The sequence below is a fragment of the Vitis riparia genome, chromosome 1, assembly GCF_004353265.1.
Source record: "Vitis riparia cultivar Riparia Gloire de Montpellier isolate 1030 chromosome 1, EGFV_Vit.rip_1.0, whole genome shotgun sequence".
Classification (NCBI taxonomy): domain Eukaryota; kingdom Viridiplantae; phylum Streptophyta; class Magnoliopsida; order Vitales; family Vitaceae; genus Vitis; species Vitis riparia.
In genome coordinates this window covers 6,172,697-6,189,289 of record NC_048431.1, presented here as the reverse complement: position 1 = coordinate 6,189,289, position 16,593 = coordinate 6,172,697, and the positions used below count along the sequence as shown (strand labels likewise).

General features: G+C 37.1%; 2 protein-coding genes across 5 annotated transcripts; both read right to left on the bottom strand.

Annotated features, from left to right (window-relative positions):
- Positions 1 to 115: 115 nt before the first annotated feature.
- Positions 116 to 7,040, bottom strand: LOC117918058. Of its 2 annotated transcripts, XM_034834590.1 has the most exons (8): positions 6,789 to 7,040; positions 6,577 to 6,703; positions 6,425 to 6,500; positions 6,005 to 6,077; positions 4,253 to 4,348; positions 3,920 to 3,970; positions 2,077 to 2,463; positions 116 to 570 (listed from the first exon to the last, which is right to left on the bottom strand). In XM_034834590.1, exons 1-8 carry the CDS (start codon positions 6,864 to 6,866, stop codon positions 238 to 240), a joined length of 1,221 nt encoding a protein of 406 aa, XP_034690481.1. In that variant the 5' UTR covers positions 6,867 to 7,040; the 3' UTR covers positions 116 to 237. The 2 variants fall into 2 exon arrangements, with proteins under 2 accessions (XP_034690481.1, XP_034690486.1); XM_034834595.1 differs by lacking the exon at positions 3,920 to 3,970.
- Positions 7,041 to 7,275: 235 nt separating this feature from the next.
- LOC117918038 (RNA demethylase ALKBH10B) lies at positions 7,276 to 15,038 on the bottom strand. 3 transcript variants are annotated; one of them, XM_034834576.1, is made up of 9 exons: positions 14,765 to 15,038; positions 13,997 to 14,669; positions 12,292 to 12,426; positions 11,689 to 11,807; positions 11,417 to 11,534; positions 9,078 to 9,197; positions 8,791 to 8,903; positions 8,551 to 8,705; positions 7,276 to 8,347 (listed from the first exon to the last, which is right to left on the bottom strand). In XM_034834576.1, exons 2-9 carry the CDS (start codon positions 14,610 to 14,612, stop codon positions 7,609 to 7,611), a joined length of 2,115 nt encoding a protein of 704 aa, XP_034690467.1. In that variant the 5' UTR covers positions 14,613 to 14,669; positions 14,765 to 15,038; the 3' UTR covers positions 7,276 to 7,608. The 3 variants fall into 3 exon arrangements, with proteins under 3 accessions (XP_034690467.1, XP_034690462.1, XP_034690473.1); XM_034834571.1 differs by having other exon boundaries at positions 13,997 to 15,038; XM_034834582.1 differs by having other exon boundaries at positions 12,310 to 12,426; positions 13,997 to 15,038.
- Positions 15,039 to 16,593: the final 1,555 nt, after the last annotated feature.

Sequence of the window (16,593 nt, the reverse complement as noted above, 5' to 3'; positions counted from 1 at the left end):
ATTACTTCACGTCTTCCATATTTTCTCATGTGAAGACTGTCTGACAATTAACTGCAAGCCACTGCCATGGGAGCAGACTGAGAGTACCGATTCGCTTACCCCAGTTTTCAGCAGATTTTGATGCAAGACAACATCCGGTTCAAAACAACCGGACAGATTTTGCTATAAATAAAAGGCCAGATTCAGGCTGCTTTGGTTTGAGGAGCTAAAATGAAATATATGCTACTTCGATCTTTCTCAAGACCCATCAAATGGCACAGAGAAAATAGCTTGATGGTTTATCCAATATGGTAAGCTCAGAACTAGCTCTTTTCTTAACTCACGGGTATAAACTTCCCATGCACCAACTGCAGCAGAGAAACTGACCCATTGAAAGGAATGCTGCCTGCTCTCACCACAACTTGTACCCAACACCGTCTCTGCCAGTTGTTGATCATTTAAGAATGTAGTTCTTAAGCTGTTGATTTTCTCTCTTTGTGACTCTGATAATTTCACTACCAAATTTTCAGTTTCCCTTTCAACTTTTGAAGTCTGCAACTTTGAGGCTTTCCAACTGTAAAACTGTACCACCTGTTTAACATAAGTCACATGTAAGAACATAAGTAAATATTTTAACAAAATAAAGTAGAATATCTTAAATCCCCATCAACCAATTCAGAAGTGTGAGAAAAAAATGATTATTTTATCAACGGACCAGGGGGAACCAAAGTTATTGCATTCAAAGTCATTGTGAATCCTAAAAGTGATTTAGCCCCATCAAACATGAATTCAACTGATTCTACTCCTTTTTTAAGTGACAACTAAAATATAGGGGGAGAAGGAAGCCCTTTTTTTTGGTTTAAAGGATGCATATGATTTGTAATAAAATTCTGGCAAGCTATGCTATTCCCAGAATCTACATCTACCAAACACCAAAAAGGACATACAACTAAAAAGGGGCTCATCAGGAAATGAAAAGCTTCGGATCTTTGTTACTAAACCATGCAAATAAAGCATTTTAGGTCTAGAAAAGGACAACAGCTGGGGCATGCAACTAAAAAGGGCCTATCAGGTATGCAAAGCTTTGGATCTTAGTTACTAAACCATGCAAATAAAGAATTTTAGTTCCAGAAAAGACTACAGCTTGTGCAGATGAAACAGCAAATAGGCATGATAGATACATGAGAACTCGTGGAAGCAATTCCCCCTCTATAGTAAGAACATCATGGGAAAATAACATAATAACATGTACCAAAGATGCAAAGATAGAAGACCCTCATCATAGTTATGGTGGTAAAGGCATCCTCTATTCATGGGGTGTGTTGGACTGGGCCCTCGAGTTCACAAAAAGTGACAAATCCTTTCTAACGAGGGTTGCTTTACCATCGGTACCATTAACAACCCCAAATTGCAAAGGAAAAAAAAATTAAAAAGTTGAAGATAATGAGGAATGGAGGGCTGTTAAGTGACAGTAAGAAACTAAATACAGCATCTGTTTTCTGATCTTCCACACCTAGTAATGGGACCTTTTTTCCATTCTAAAAGGATTTTGCAACCAATAGTTTGAATGATACCAACAAAAGATAAATTCTATAAAATATGACATGAGATGCTATGCCCTGTTACTATCTATGAACACAGCCAACCTTCAACCACACAAAACACACACACACACACACAAGATAAAACACATTCTAATACTTTGATTCTCAAAATTGTCAAAAAATACTTTAGGCTGGGAAAATTGATTCTCATTTCCCACTACATGGAAGATAGAGGTTCAACCAGATCCACCATGTAACAAACAGTCACAAGATTGGCCACCTTAATAATTACTATCGACATCATTGCCTCTCTGCATGCATTCTACATTTTTAATCTTAATAGCAGTCAATGAATCTCTACAAAATGAGGAAAAAGGAAACAGAAGTGAGGAAAAAACCAGTGAGGTAGGATAAAAATTGAAAAGAGGGAGGGAGTTTGACGGAATCAGACCAATCTTCAAAGGTGTTTAAAGCATATATACAACCACATTCATTCATTGTTTTCTTGATATCAACATTAAATATTAAGGTGAAGGAGCAATTGAAAGAATACCTGAAGAACATGCAAAATGTTGACAAATTCCTGGTCAAACAACTCATCTCCTCTTGCTAGTTGCAGTTGCTCCATCAGTCGTTCTGAGAAATCACAAGATGAATCTAATGCTGAAAAACAACTCTTATCCTGAGGAGAGAAAAGATTGTATCCTAGAATGTGCATTCTTGCCCAGCATATATTGAATCCTGATTGGTGCTGAGAAATATGGTCTGGCGAAAACCAGTACATACTACTAGATGCTGGCAAAGGAAGGTATGAATCAGGCTCATTATTTGAACTGTGTAATTGGCTTTGAGAGAGAAGGGAAACAAGTTTAGCGTCCTCATCATGGGAACAATCTCGACTGAACCATAGAGTTAGGGTCAGCCTTTCACCATCAGTTATCTGTCAAGGTTCAAACTAATTAACATCAGAAAACGATGGGTTTTAAAATGAAACAATCAGAGGCTGTTTGTCAACATTTTTTAAAACAGTACTCAATAATTTTTAAGAATAAAATTTTGGTTTGGGAAAATATGAAAAACAGTTTTTATGGCATATTCTTCATGAAGTTACTGTTCACTTGTATATAATGCAAAAGTTTTCAAAGCATTCTCCATTTTCCCAATTGTTGTTCAGAATACTCTACAAAAAACAAGTGAAAGCACCTCAAATTTTGATTTAAAGAACAACCTGTTTTCAAAACAAAAAATTCTGAAAAAACTTTTTTCTAAGTTAACCATTTTTTGTTCTAAAGAACAGAATATTGTTTTAAAAAACAGCTGGGACGACTACAACATTGGCTTGGGAAATAATATCGCTTGTTTTATGAATGTAAAACATATTGTCCAAGAAGAATTGGCCTTAGAATGTTCACTAGTTGCATTAAAAGTTTCTTTCATTAGCCATCTTAGAATACTTTGGCAATTCTGAATTACTGTTTTCCCAAGCTAACTCATTACAGAATGGAGAAGGTCAAGAATTTTCCAATCTTCCTCTTCTGCAAATGGAGATCTAAGTGCAGAAAACAACTACACCTGTGCATCTTTACTATTTTGCATTTCATTGCTGTTAAACTCCAAAACAATTCCAGCTCTCTAAATTTTTACATCCAAAACAGCACATTTTAGTGGCTTCTTGTGCGACAAGTCTGGATCTGTCACTGATCCAGGTGAGGTAGAACTTGTACCAAGGCAGATTATAAGGAAATCTGAACAACAGCCAGCCTATGAGATCACAATGTCAGACACCTCATACCCATGACAAACACTGACATCCATGCTAGTGTCCTTTCCAAAGTTTAATGAACTCAAAGAATACATTTTGTATCTATCATCTTTGTGCGTTTTGACCAACACAAGGGAGAAAAACACCAGTTTTGCATGAGATCCTAATGGATTTAATGTGAGAAGCTCTATTTTTCTCACAAACTAGGAAGTTAGAAAGTGTTGAATAGCTGCTTATCTTGATCCCTAGCACAATTAACTCCTGAAAGTTAGTGTATCATTAGCCTCATGAGTTAACAAACAAAGACTTGTCAGTCGACTTCAAAGCTAGGGAACTAATGTCATATGGAATCTTATTAACAAAATGCAGGAACTGGAAGGAGTTATTAGAATTTTGGCTACTAGTAGGCTATTGTATATCATCCACAAAGTTCCACCCAGCACTTTGGAAGAGCCAGTTAATGGATTGCACATGTTAAGAGCAAGATATTATGCAGTAAGAGCACCAAAGGAAGAGAGCAAGAATAAATTTTAATTGCATAGGATGATGAGGGAAGTACTTCACTGTCCAAAAGAGAGAGGGAACAGTACTTTATTCTCCACAAACACAGTCACACACAGAGACTTGAAGGTACCTCATCAACAGAATGAATGTTGCGGCAGTCAGCTGTGTACATCACAACATCCTAATAGTATAAAACAAACTAATGAGTATTGCTCAAGTATTAGATGGAATCAAATAAAGACAATAATCCACCTAATCCATTGCAAGCAGCAAAAATGGTTTACTTTTTGTTCTTTTTTTCTTTGACCTATTAGATATTTTACCTTCATCAACTATGTATGGCAATTATAAGATGTATGTCAGATATTTCACATTCATCACTACATATGATAATTATACATGACCTCTGAAGGAGTCTCAAGTTTTTGTTTCTAACATATCTACTGGATAAGGACAAACTTACTCCAGCCAAAGGCACAATGGTTGTGGGATCCCCATCCTGGAAGTGAAAGAGTCCACCTTTGAAATCCTTTCCATAGCTATTCAAATAACAAACTGCCTTTTACCAAAAGATACCGAAAAACTTTCAGCAAGAAAAACATATTACACACTGATGTCAATATGACAAGATCAATACTGAAATCATTTATAGGCAAATATCATTGCTTGAAAGGTAGAACTGAAAACAAAGAAACCAATTTATCTAGAAGATGAGTTTGAGTCATGGAAATGAATTATTTCATTTAAGGGCATCCAAGATGAAACAGTTGCCATCACTGCATGTCACTGAGAGAGCACATTACTCAACCTACCAATTTGACAATATACTGGCGAATGCTCTTTCAGCCTTATGAATCAAGTAGTCAAGGAAATAAAGAAGATATATGTTGTTCAATTGTAGTCAGTAAAAAAAAGCAACAGACAAGGCGGAAGAGAAAATGCTCATGCAAAAGAGGAAGCAGTTATACTGAATCCCTTTTTGTAAAGCGTTTTAGTGAAGTGCTTCATTATGTCAAACAACACTCAAGCAAAGTGAGAAGGCACTCATGTGGACCAGCATGATGCCTTATTGTGTGTAGCAGAAATAGAAAAAAAAAATTATAGCAAGAAGTACAAGTTCTCATGGTGTCAAATAGTTAGAAGCAGGAAATATCCCCAGGCTGTATCTGCCATACACAGATATCTGTAATTATATAAGTTGAGGCATTGTAATCTTCCTTTTATAATGAATAAGAATCAAATCCTCCCTCTTCTCCTGTGCACATAGTTTACTTCATTGGCAACTGAAGCATGTAAATTTTCTGTGTGCAAATTTATTACTTTTATATTCCACTCTACTTCAAGGACAAATAAACTCACCTTACTCAATTCTACCTTAGCTGGCCAAGTAGGATTTTCCTCGTTTCCATGGAAGTAAAGACCCAACAAATTGGGTTTCAGCATACCCATACGGAGGAGCAGGTATAATCAGCCACTTATCATTAGAAAGTGATGCCCAATTATGGTATCAATTTCTGCAGGAAGAAGTGGGATTCATCATGCAAGATCTTGAAGAGGGTTTGTATATCATCCATGTGTGCATGAGAAGCTCTGTTAGGTGAAGAAAATGAAGGCAGATGGACTGGATGTGATAATGTGGCAGAAAAAGGTGTAGGTTTGGATTTTCCAAAATAACCCCAAGGACAAGGTTAATTTTAGAGAGGAAGATGTTATGAGTTTGTGGATGTTATTATCCATGTGTGCATAAAGTTGGAAGTAAAATTATACAGTTTTATGTGTTTAGTCAAATATTTAGGAATGAATCAACTTTGCAAGACTAGTTTGCTACTTTTTAGGGGGGCAGTTTCCAATCTATTAGGACAGATCATCTCCAAGTTTGTTAGTAGGAGTCTTACAAATAAGTCTTCATGAACAAAATGAAAATCAAAGAAGTCTATTCCTATTTCTTTTAGTGGAGGAAGGTTCCCTCAAATCACTTTCCTTCTCTTTGCTGTAATTTTTTTCTGCTCTTAAATTTAACAAATAGGTCCAAGAAAAGCAGGGGGTAATCATGGTGTCCAATCTTAATCTTTAGGCATAAAGCATAAAGCCCATACAAAAACTTTTCAAATACTGAAAGAAGGGAAGTAACCAAACAAAAATTAAAATGGAGCACCTGAGTTCACAAATTACAACCAAGAAAGAATTGGAAATGAAATGAAAATTGCATACACACCGCAAAGTCCCGCTGTTTGAGATAGGGCCTGTTATCATCACTATGCCATCCAATGCTCGCTCCTCTAGTCCAGCTGATTTAAAAACGCAAAGCATCATCAGGATACCAACTTGAGTGGATAATATGAACCAACGACATGATTATGGTGCAACTTAGAAATGGGCAGGGTATCGAATTCAATTTCTGTCGTCACACCTAATTTGTCAGAGTTGGCATTCCCAATGAACAAAATATTCATATCAATCATCAGCGAATACCAATTTCGATTTAGAAAAACAGAAGAAGTCATATGAGCCGCATGTATATGGATATTAAGCGCAAGGGTAATAGTTTTAGGTGTTTGAAAGGTATACAGAAATCAAAAAGGAAAAAGAATCGATTAGAAACCCAAAGGCAGAATGAAAGAGTAAGGAAAGAGACCTGATCAAACCGGTGAATTCAATGAAGAGTTCATACTCACACCCAAAGCACTCCTCCAATTTCTCTTTGAGCCGCTCTACATATAACATAATTCACAGATGAAAAATGAAAAATTAAAGAAAGAAAGAAAGGGGGAGAAATGAGGGAAGTACCTCTGATTGGAACAAACGGCAGAATCAAGTGGGGAGAGCGAGTGGCGATGAGATGAGAGAGAGTGGTTGAGAACACATTGGGTCTGTACCCCACCGTACAGCAGCTCTTGTGTATGAACTCCAATTCCTGCAATTCATTCATTTGTGTAAACAAACATGATACATCCACTTGTTCATAGATCATACCCATTCAATTCACAAAATCATTCGACCTTGCATTCCTCCACCGACACGAAGTTTTTCAGTATCACACGGGGATGCCTGCAGTCTCCCATTCTATTCTCCTCCATTTCAATATGCCTGCCCTCTAGGCTCTAAGCTCTAAGCTCTAAGCTCTAAGCATACAATATTAAGTTATTACCTAATTCCACTTTGCAAGGTTGGTCCATCGCTTCTAACAACGAAATCGTGACAACGAAATTTGCTTTAAACATCCACAGAGATAGTGTGAATACTGATGCGAACCAAAAAAAAAAAATTAGATAGTTGGTTTAATTTTATAAGATGCTGGCAAAGGATGATGATGAGTTCTCCTACTTTAATTTCCAAGTCAATAGCATTAGCAATTGATCATTGTGAGCTACAAAAGCCCACAATTTTGAATATTACATATATTGCAAAATTCGATTCCAAAAACAGAAATAGAGTATGGGTGCAAGAACTCAATCTACAAATCACTGATTGCAGCCGCAAAAAAACTTTCCACCGGAGACAGGAGCTACAGATTAATTTGAGAGAATGGATTGGGTTCGGTGCCTAGCTTAAATTCATATGATAAAACAACAAAAAAGAATAAAAATGAAAATGGAACAGAGGAGTAGGGAATTTGTGAAGGGAACTCGAATGTTTCCTCTTCCCCTTCCTCCCTCTGGGAGTATATGAATGTCCAAGTCTCAAATTTTGCCGCCCTTTACATTTGCTTCAGACTCATTGCAGTTTGCACTTTGCAGCCTACCCCGTTTCCCTTGAAGGTTAAATTAAAATTAAAAAAGGAAAAAAAAAAAATACAGTCACGCTTCTCTCTCCTCCTCTCTAAACTGCTCCAGCTGGCTTGCTTGCCACTTTGAGTTCATCATTATGCTGCTGCTCTTCCTTTGTCACTGCTCTCTCATCAACACCAGTTTCATCCATGCTTCCATTGCACTCCTGCCTGTGCACCTTTCCATCCAATTTCCCTTTTGGAGAAACAGTGTTGCTGTTACTACTCGATTTTCCTGATCCATTTTCTTTTTCTGTTGGGGCGGCTGTCTCTACAGAGGTAGAGGTTGCTTCAGTTGATATGTGTTGAGGAGATGAAGAATTACCAGAGCCAGGTGGAGGAAGGAAAACTCCAGTGCCTGGGACTGGGAGACGAGGAGGAGGATGCCTTGGAGGAGCTGCTGGCCACCCAGGTGACCCAGTTGGGAGGGGAACTGGTGCAGGGAAAGGCATGGCTGGTGCAACTGCGGTGGTCACGAACAGTGGTTGCATGCCGTTTGGAGGTGGAAGCTGTGGCCGCATGGGTGGTGCTGGTGCCGGTAATACCCCAGTTGTTGGGACTGCTCCATAATGTTTTGGGCCCATAGGATGGCGCATATGGTTGGGTGATCTACTAGGAGGCGGAACCCAGTGAGATGATTGTGCTGCAGGTGGAAGAAGTCGCTGACCATCACTTGCCGTGGTTTTTTTTGGTTGAGATTTTGTGAAGGTAACAAGAATACGTTGCTTGCGTAGGGAGGGAATAGCGTGTTTGGCAAAATCTGCTGATTTTCCTTGCATCACAAGCAGGGATCTGTGTTGCAGAGTGGGAAATATTAGATACGCAGCATTTGAATTAAGTAAAGAAGGTGCAGAGAGAAAAAAAATATATATTGACAGAGAGCTTCAATATCGATTGCTTAGGTACAAAAGACAAGCTTAAGAGAACCTCTGTAGTCCCAGGGTGCAGGGAGAAAGAGAATTATTTAACAGAGAGAGAGATTTGAAAATGATTACCCAGGTACAAGAGAAAGCTTAAGAGAGCCTCTGTAGTCCCCAGGGTGGTCTGCTCCAATTACTCTCCCAAAAGTCATATCGCATTCAGTCAAAAATAGGATACAAACAGGCCTACCAAACCAAGTTGGCCAGATGTGAGGCTGCGAATGATCACCCTACAAATAAAGGCAACAAAAGTAAGAATGCTTAGCATAATGCAAATTTTTTGCAGTACCATAGAAAATTACTATAATTAGCAACCTCATTGTAAAAATCAATTATGCAAGCATCCGGCTTCACAGTCAAGACTTGTGAGCCAACCAATTGCCCGATAGCATCCTGCAGCAAGGAAGGTATAGATTCTGTTCTTCGATCTGCAAATTCCATATAAAGTTAAATAGATTATAATTAAGGGAAATTCAGATTTAAAATTTCTGCTTAATTCCAAAAGAGATCGAAGGAAGCATTTTCTTTTATTTATTGTTGCAGAAGAATCACAAAAAAATCTTCCATAATTTTCAGAGAGAGCTAAATACTGTGGAACATGCCTTTTGAAGTCCCAACCACACTTTCATCTTCAAGAGGTGCATCTGCAATGGGGACGCCCAATTGAATCATCTCTCTTCCATGCCCCTTCATGGGCCTCTTCGAAACCACAAATGTCTGTCCTGCTTCTTGTAAAACAATAGTTTAGAAAAACTTGACATTTAATGAAGAGGGAATCCTTTGTTATTAAGCCACAAGAACACTAAAATTGATATCATGTTATGTACTAGATTAGGAAGCTATTCCAATCATGATAAAAGCATCAATATAGAGATATGTTCAACAACTTTTCCATGCATTCCAAAACACATACACATAAGAACACATGTGCCCATAAGTTTCATCTACCACCTTAATTTTATTATTTTATTATAGTTAGGACATCTCAAATCTCTTCTGCAGCCTTGCACTTCATGAAATATTATTTGGATAATAATATTGTACAACCATTCAAGATGTATTGTTTACAGCATCCATAGCATAATGATCCCCTATACAATCTAAAATCAGCTAACTTTCCAAAGGGAAAATTTTTTCCCCAGAATCAAAAGATACACAAAAACTGCACCTTCTCTTTAAAAACCACGAGGAAGCTATCTGTCCCTCTACACAAAATCTACGAGAAAATACTACAGATTCTCCCACAAAAGTCTTCAACCAACAAAAAAATTGCATCTTAAAAAAAACCTATTCCTCATGTGTAAAGTTCCGTTTTCCACCAATTCTCAAGTAAAAAACAACCAGCTACACCTGCTACTGTCTCTAGGATTAGGGTAGTGTGGATGTGGAAAGAATAGGAAGGCAAAATAGCCAAAACGTTACATGAAGGAATTGGGTGTATGGGGATATTTGTTAAGAACGGTTTGGCCTTAGCGGACAGTCACAAGGAAGATAGAGATTAAAATGGAAAAGGAGAATGGAGGAGAAAGTCTTATATAGGCATTATGGTGGTGCTTGCCAATAGAGATGGTGTGCCTAACAGAGGAGAGCACTGGCCTGTATGCTTTTAGCAGAGCAATACCAGTCAATGTTTTGACAGGAAGGAGGCCAATAGAGCTACCATCCACTAGTCCACGCTATATGTACAACAATGGCATAAAGGTCATATAAGAAATAAAACATTGATATTGACAATAATATCATGGAAAAAAAGATATAGATATATCAGTAGGGATATCAATGTATATATTGACCTCAAGAGGTATGTTGAAAGACTCTAAATAATTTATAGATACTAGACGCAACACGCATGCTGTATGTACAATTAATTTCATTTTTAACATAAAATTATATAAAAAAAAAAAAAATATTATGATGTGGTGTAAACCATCCTTTACATGGAGGCTAAATAAAGATGTGACTGAAAAATAATATGAAAACCAACAAATTCATGTTGGTAATGGTTTAATTTTTTTTTATTTAATTGTGATGGGGCCCACAAAATAAATTACTACTTTATTTTTGTCATCAAATTAATGATCTTGATAAAATAAGGTGAGATAAATAATTTAATAGCTTAATAACTGTTTGGAGAGATGAAAGAGAGAGATCTCTCCATCCACTTTCTTAATAGTATAGATGACAGGTGTATCAGTATCAAACTGTTTACTAAAAGTTCAAGATACCAGAAATATTCATGAAGGTATCAAACAGATTTACTGCCATGCAGGTACAGGCCCCATCAGAGGTTCTATGAATAAAGGTTGGATCTTCCCGTGAGTTTATTGTAACATTAGCACGGACACACAACTACTCATTCATATATAAATATATGTATACACACAAACATAAATATACAAGCATCTATGTGTGTGTGTTATGCCAATTGATTAAAACCTAGCGAACCATTCAGGATGTCTCAAGGTTTTGAAAGAAAAAAAACAAGCGGTGAGATTTTGAAATAATTTGGGTAAAACTTAAGAACAATCTAAAACAAGGCATATGACAGTGAACTCAGATATCAATTATTTAATTATTTACCTTGACTCTTGATTTCCATACAATTTACCAACTTTTAAAATAAGTACCATGTTTTCAAGCTCCTTAGCATTGCTAAAACACATAAAACCATCCACATTGTGGCAAATGCGTCCAGGCACCAATCTCCTGAAACTTCAAACCATGAGGATCGAAGATGCTTCTAGTCACAATTTTATAATTATTAACATATTATGGAGAGAAATAAATATCAAATATCGCCTATAATCTATGGATCCAAATGCAGATAGCAGAAAAGAAAACAAAAGAAATATTAAAAGTGATTTTTCTTTACAGGTAAACGGAAATATGGAAGTAACACTTCTTCCTGGTGGTTGAAAGAAAAAGCCATTGGTGAACTTACCTTGCAACTGTCCTCTTTTTCCGGCAGCTCTCAAATCATTTACTAGTGAAACAAATTTTGAAACTTCTGAATCATCAAAAAGTTCTTCATACAATTTTAGCCCATCAACCACGTTAACCTATAACGAAAATTGGTCCATATGAGGAATAAAAGGAGCAAGAGAAAATGAGGAAAACAAAAACAAAACAACCACCACTTTAAGAGAAGCTATTGTTTCAAACTGGAACTACTATAAAAACAAAGATACAAGTAGAAGGGCAAAGTAACACTACCGCCTTGCCATCAAATATCTCGGTACCAACAAATGTTTTTGGACTAGTAGTGGGATTCGGCTTCTCATTCTGATTCTGGACAGGATGTGCATTGTTCTCCATAATCATGTTACAAGATCCTAATTTAAAGGGAAAAATAAAAAAACTATATTCAGAAATTTCAGCTGATAGCTAATGTCAATCATGTGGCAGAGAGATTTTTAAAATAAATGCAATACAAGTGTGTTGAAAGGACAATCTTTTTACTTAGGATCGCAACACAGTCATAACTGTATTTTAACTAAAACAGCCACCCAATGCTTCATGTAAGAAGAGGCAATCATAATCAGCCTTCAGGATATTTCCTATTCAGCATAACCTTCTTCCTATTTCAGAAACCTCCTTATGGCAACCTCACCCTAGAGGAGCCCCTTGGATATCTTGAAGGTGAAACAGCTCCTCTCTTGGTGAATGGGTCAAATGGGTATCATAGTCTTTTGCAAAGCTCTATCTAGAGCAAATAGAGTCGGTAATTCTACTCAAAACTAAGCTCCTGATGATTCTAATGCAGAAACACATACACAGACACACAAATGGAAAATAAAAAATAAAAAAAAAAATTGCCTTTAGGGTTTAACGTGCCTCCATCATCCATGTCATTGGCCTCAGTCTCTGAAATGACACATCGGGATCCTTCTGAGTTCTCTGAACTCTTCGAACAGCTATTTGCATTGGGTTTTGCAACAGCATCTGTTCCAGCTGTCCAAAAATAACAAAATTCATAACTTCTGCAAATACTTTCTTAAACACAAAACATTATTTCCATTAATAGCTATGTTTCATAATCTTTGCATTTTGAGCCATTTGATTTAAATAGAACTAATAAAAAAAATTTCAGTATCAGACAAGAACCATTACTTAGATGTCACAATTGTTCTTCTTTTAAGTGTTAAAAACAACCTGACATTCCATAGCTTTAAGCTCTCTAGGAAATAGCACAGAATGAATGGAAATGACGCACATTATGCACAGCAACCTTGGAGGAAGAATTAGCCACAAACGCATACATAAAAATAAAGTAAAACAATCAAACAGGACATTGCTGAGCAACCCAAATCTAAGCTTTTTTTTGTTCTTTCTTTTCTTTTTGAAAACGGATTCTTTGAGCTGTAAGCCCTCATTTTATTTTTGCAATTTTTTTGTTTTGAACTTCTCTTATGATTGTATGTAGCTTCAATTGAATCGTTATGAAAAGCCCTCAGAAAATGAATAGATCATGCTATATATCCATTCTAGTATGAGTCTCAGCCAGAAGGAAATTTTTTAAGTTAAAAATTGCACACAGCCTTTTAAAGGTTGCAAGTGGCTTCAATTCCCTTATAATTTTGAGTATATCAAATTTCATTGAACGACAAATGGAATGGCCATATTTTAAGAAGTGCAAATAGAATGCCTTAATTAACCAAAACTATGTATCCTGTACAATCCATGCAAAGTGACAGTTCAGAATAAAACATCTTTCAAAACAAGGAGTTACTTAAGGCCTAAAGAAAATTTTCCTCATTCTTTTTTTCTTGAGAGCTTGGGCTCTCTCTGTTGCTATGTTCTTAGATTATTGTTTCTAGAGCTGAGCCCAGAGAAGCCTAGTGTATATGGTTGCGATTTTAATGTAACAATTCGATCTTTTTGGGGGCATTTGAATGTAAAGCATAAATGCAGCATAACAAAAGCCAAATTATTAGCATGCTTTTCATTGCACAAGAATTTTGTAAAGCATGCAGTTTAGCATTTTGAGGGAAAAAAAATAGAAAAACAAAAAATAATGATTTGGCGAAGATGAAGTTGTCCTACAAAACGTGTCACCAATTTTCTAACCTCCCATCAAAGGCAGGAACCCGGGTGAAAAGCATATTTTTCCACTATTCCGCATTGACTAAAACGGAGTCCACATTAAATTACAGGAGATATGATGCCATCATGAATGGATTGAAGGGGCAAGTGTGATTTGGAAAGAATAATTTCCTTTCATCAAATACAAACAAATTTGCATAAAATGTCTGTGTGCGCTCTTATAGAAGAAAGGGCAATATGATGTAATGACCGAGTTGGAAGCTATCTCCAGGTCATACAAACTTTTCCTTATCAGTCTGCAAGGTTAATCATATTACAGTTACCAAAAACCTAAACTTTTTCAAAATATACATATATTAGCTTCACAGCTGAGGAGTTAGTCTCTTTGTCAATAGCATTTAAACAACAAACGAGTTGAAATTACTAATGACAAAGGCACAATGGATTAGGGACAATCAAAATGACTCTCAACTATTACCTTTCTTCTCCGCTGCAGCGGCCAAATCCTTATCTTCCAATTTTCCAACAACGTCTCCTTTGTCTCCTCCTTTCACATCATCGTATATTTCACTCACTCGCTCTCCTTTCTCGAGGGTACCAGACGAATTAGCATCATGACTATGATTCTCAAAATTAGAGTTATGACTATCCTTGGCAGTCTCACCCCTCTGCCCCTGCCTATATGCAACACCATATCTCTTGTACTCCTTCCCCGTACCCTTCACCGGATCCAAATGCCTCTGCTGTCTCCTCCACCCAACCTGCTGCAACGCATAAATAACCTCCGCCACAGAAAAATACTGCTGCATATGCAGCACCGAACTCCAATTGTACCGCCTCTGTTGAATACAGCCAATCACAGCATCATACTCCCCAGGCTCGCCGATCAAGCGTAAATGATTACAGAGCGAGTCAATAATAGCATTGGCTGCCGCGAATTCCCCGCGCAGCCAGGAGATAAAGCCGTCGCGCTCGTCGGGAAACCACTGCCGGTGGTGGTGGATCTCAGCGGCGCCGCCGCCGCCACCCCCGCCTCCACCTCCCGGAAACTGCATTTTATCCGATATCACCACATTTCCCGATGGCATTGCCATGAGAATAAAGCGTCTCAATCCCAAACTAGCAGACAGACAGCATGCTCAGTCTCAGATCTATAAAAAATAAAAATGGTATACTCTGGGCGGATCAGCCACAAATCTATAACAATTTCATAGTCCAAATTACCAAAATCACAGTAGATAAATACCAAAAATAAAAGAAATGAAGAGTGGAAATATGGATCAGATGAAATTGGAGTAGCGGAAAGCTCAGATCTGAATGGAGACGGGAGAGGGATAGAGCAATAGAGGGTGACGTGAAGTGAGGGTTTAGACGGAGATCTAGGGTTAGTGAAGATGGAGAGAGAAAGAGAATGAGGGATAATGGCTTATTGAGCACGCGTATGTTGTATAGTGGTCTTAAATGGTGGCTCTCTTCTTTCTTTCTGGTTTCAGGACCTGATGGGTGCGGGGAGTGTAGATAGGACCAGAATGGAATATTCTTGATTTAAGGACCGTTTCCGTAATTTCCCACTAACGCGGTGCTTCCCCCTGCTCTGTTTTCCTTCTTTTCTTTTCCTTTCTTTTTCTTTCTTTTTCCTTGATTTGTCTCCTCTTTGTTACCCATCGCATACTTACAAACCTTGCATCTCATTCGCGGCAGCCCCTCCCCAACTTGCTCTTCCCCTTTAATAATTCTCTGTAATCTTCCAAATTTTGCATGTGCACTCACAAACCCACGCCATTTTTAACTCTGCTCGTGATCAATTTTTTTTTTAAAAAAAAAAAAGTTGAAAAATCGTACCTCATATTTTTATCTCATTGTATTATCAAATGGAATTATTGATTTCAATTTTATAATTGAGTGGAAAAAAAAAAAGTGTGTAGCGGTACCCTGTAGGCCAGGTTCCTTAGCTTCCTGCGGAGGTGCCTTTTCTTGGGTACATACGCCAAGGTATCTTATTTCACTCGGATTATTATTACATTAAACGTGGGTCTCATGGGATATATAACCCACATGGATTACGTAATTAATCCTATATTATAATTTTTCATTTTTAAAATCTGACCATAAATTGATTCAATATTTAGCATTAACAAAAGTTGAATTGAAAACCACTAAGTTGCAGCCACTCGGCCTATAGTTAATCTGCCGTGGGATATGCTCATTAATTATGCGCCCGTGGTAACGTGCAACATATTTGGATGAAGATTGGTTATTATGCACCGGAGAATATATTGAATCTGGTTAGATCACCGATATGCTGATACCAATATGTCACAACAACTCCATCACTGAGTAATAACTCCTAAAGACCAAATCCTGACGGGGACTGGAGGCACAACATTAGGGTCAGTTCCTTATGTCATTTTCATACATGCGTGACATCATTGACTTGAGTTCTTCGTATTCTTAAGGTTTAACATGTAATTGGGTGTCATTTAAAGTCGTCTATTAAAGCCAGGTACGCCACCTCGCTATATAGTACATACAGATCACTGTATTCAGTTGAGAAGATGGGGACCTAGCACCCTCCAAAGCTGATATTTTAGAAGGTTGGGTCGATATCATATCACTGAGATTTGGTCGTGTAACTGGCAAGCTTCCTTATGGATGGATGGCTAGCTCTTGCATTAATGATCCAGGTAGTAATTGTTATTAATCTTAGGTATTAATTTCCAGCTGAAGCAAATAATCCAATCCAATAATAGGAATGTTGTTGGAAGAAAACTTCTTGAATGAAAATCATACTATAAATTAATTTTCATTGCAGTGATGAGCCTAAACTTAAAGAATGCCGGAGCTTTCAACATTATTTTTACTTTTTTGCTTTATTAAGTTTATGTGGGAGAGTGTATTTAGTAAACATTTAATAAATTAAAGTAACTTAATAATTTAATTTAAGTTATTAAATAGATTTAACATCTTTACTAAAATAACCTAAAATTAATAATTTGAAGTATTAAATTAAAATAGTTAACTTATATCTAATTTTAATTTTGTTTTTTGTTTTTTAGTCTTATTTGTGCATATTTA

What these genes read in the sequence shown, in the direction of transcription:
- LOC117918058 (XM_034834590.1), bottom strand. Translation starts at nt 6,866, where the DNA reads ATGGAGGAGAATAGAATGGGAGACTGCAGGCATCCCCGTGTGATACTG. An exon ending in CCATTGTGCCTTTGGCTGGA is followed by an intron (nt 3,971 to 4,252) that starts GTAAGTTTGTCC and finishes TTATACTATTAG; the next exon opens with GATGTTGTGATGTACACAGC. An exon ending in ACATTCATTCTGTTGATGAG is followed by an intron (nt 2,464 to 3,919) that starts GTACCTTCAAGT and finishes GAACCTTGACAG; the next exon opens with ATAACTGATGGTGAAAGGCT.
- LOC117918038 (XM_034834571.1), bottom strand. Translation starts at nt 14,612, where the DNA reads ATGGCAATGCCATCGGGAAATGTGGTGATATCGGATAAAATGCAGTTT. An exon ending in AGGCACGTTAAACCCTAAAG is followed by an intron (nt 11,808 to 12,291) that starts GCAATTTTTTTT and finishes CCTTTAAATTAG; the next exon opens with GATCTTGTAACATGATTATG. An exon ending in AAAAAGAGGACAGTTGCAAG is followed by an intron (nt 9,198 to 11,416) that starts GTAAGTTCACCA and finishes TACAAGAAGCAG; the next exon opens with GACAGACATTTGTGGTTTCG.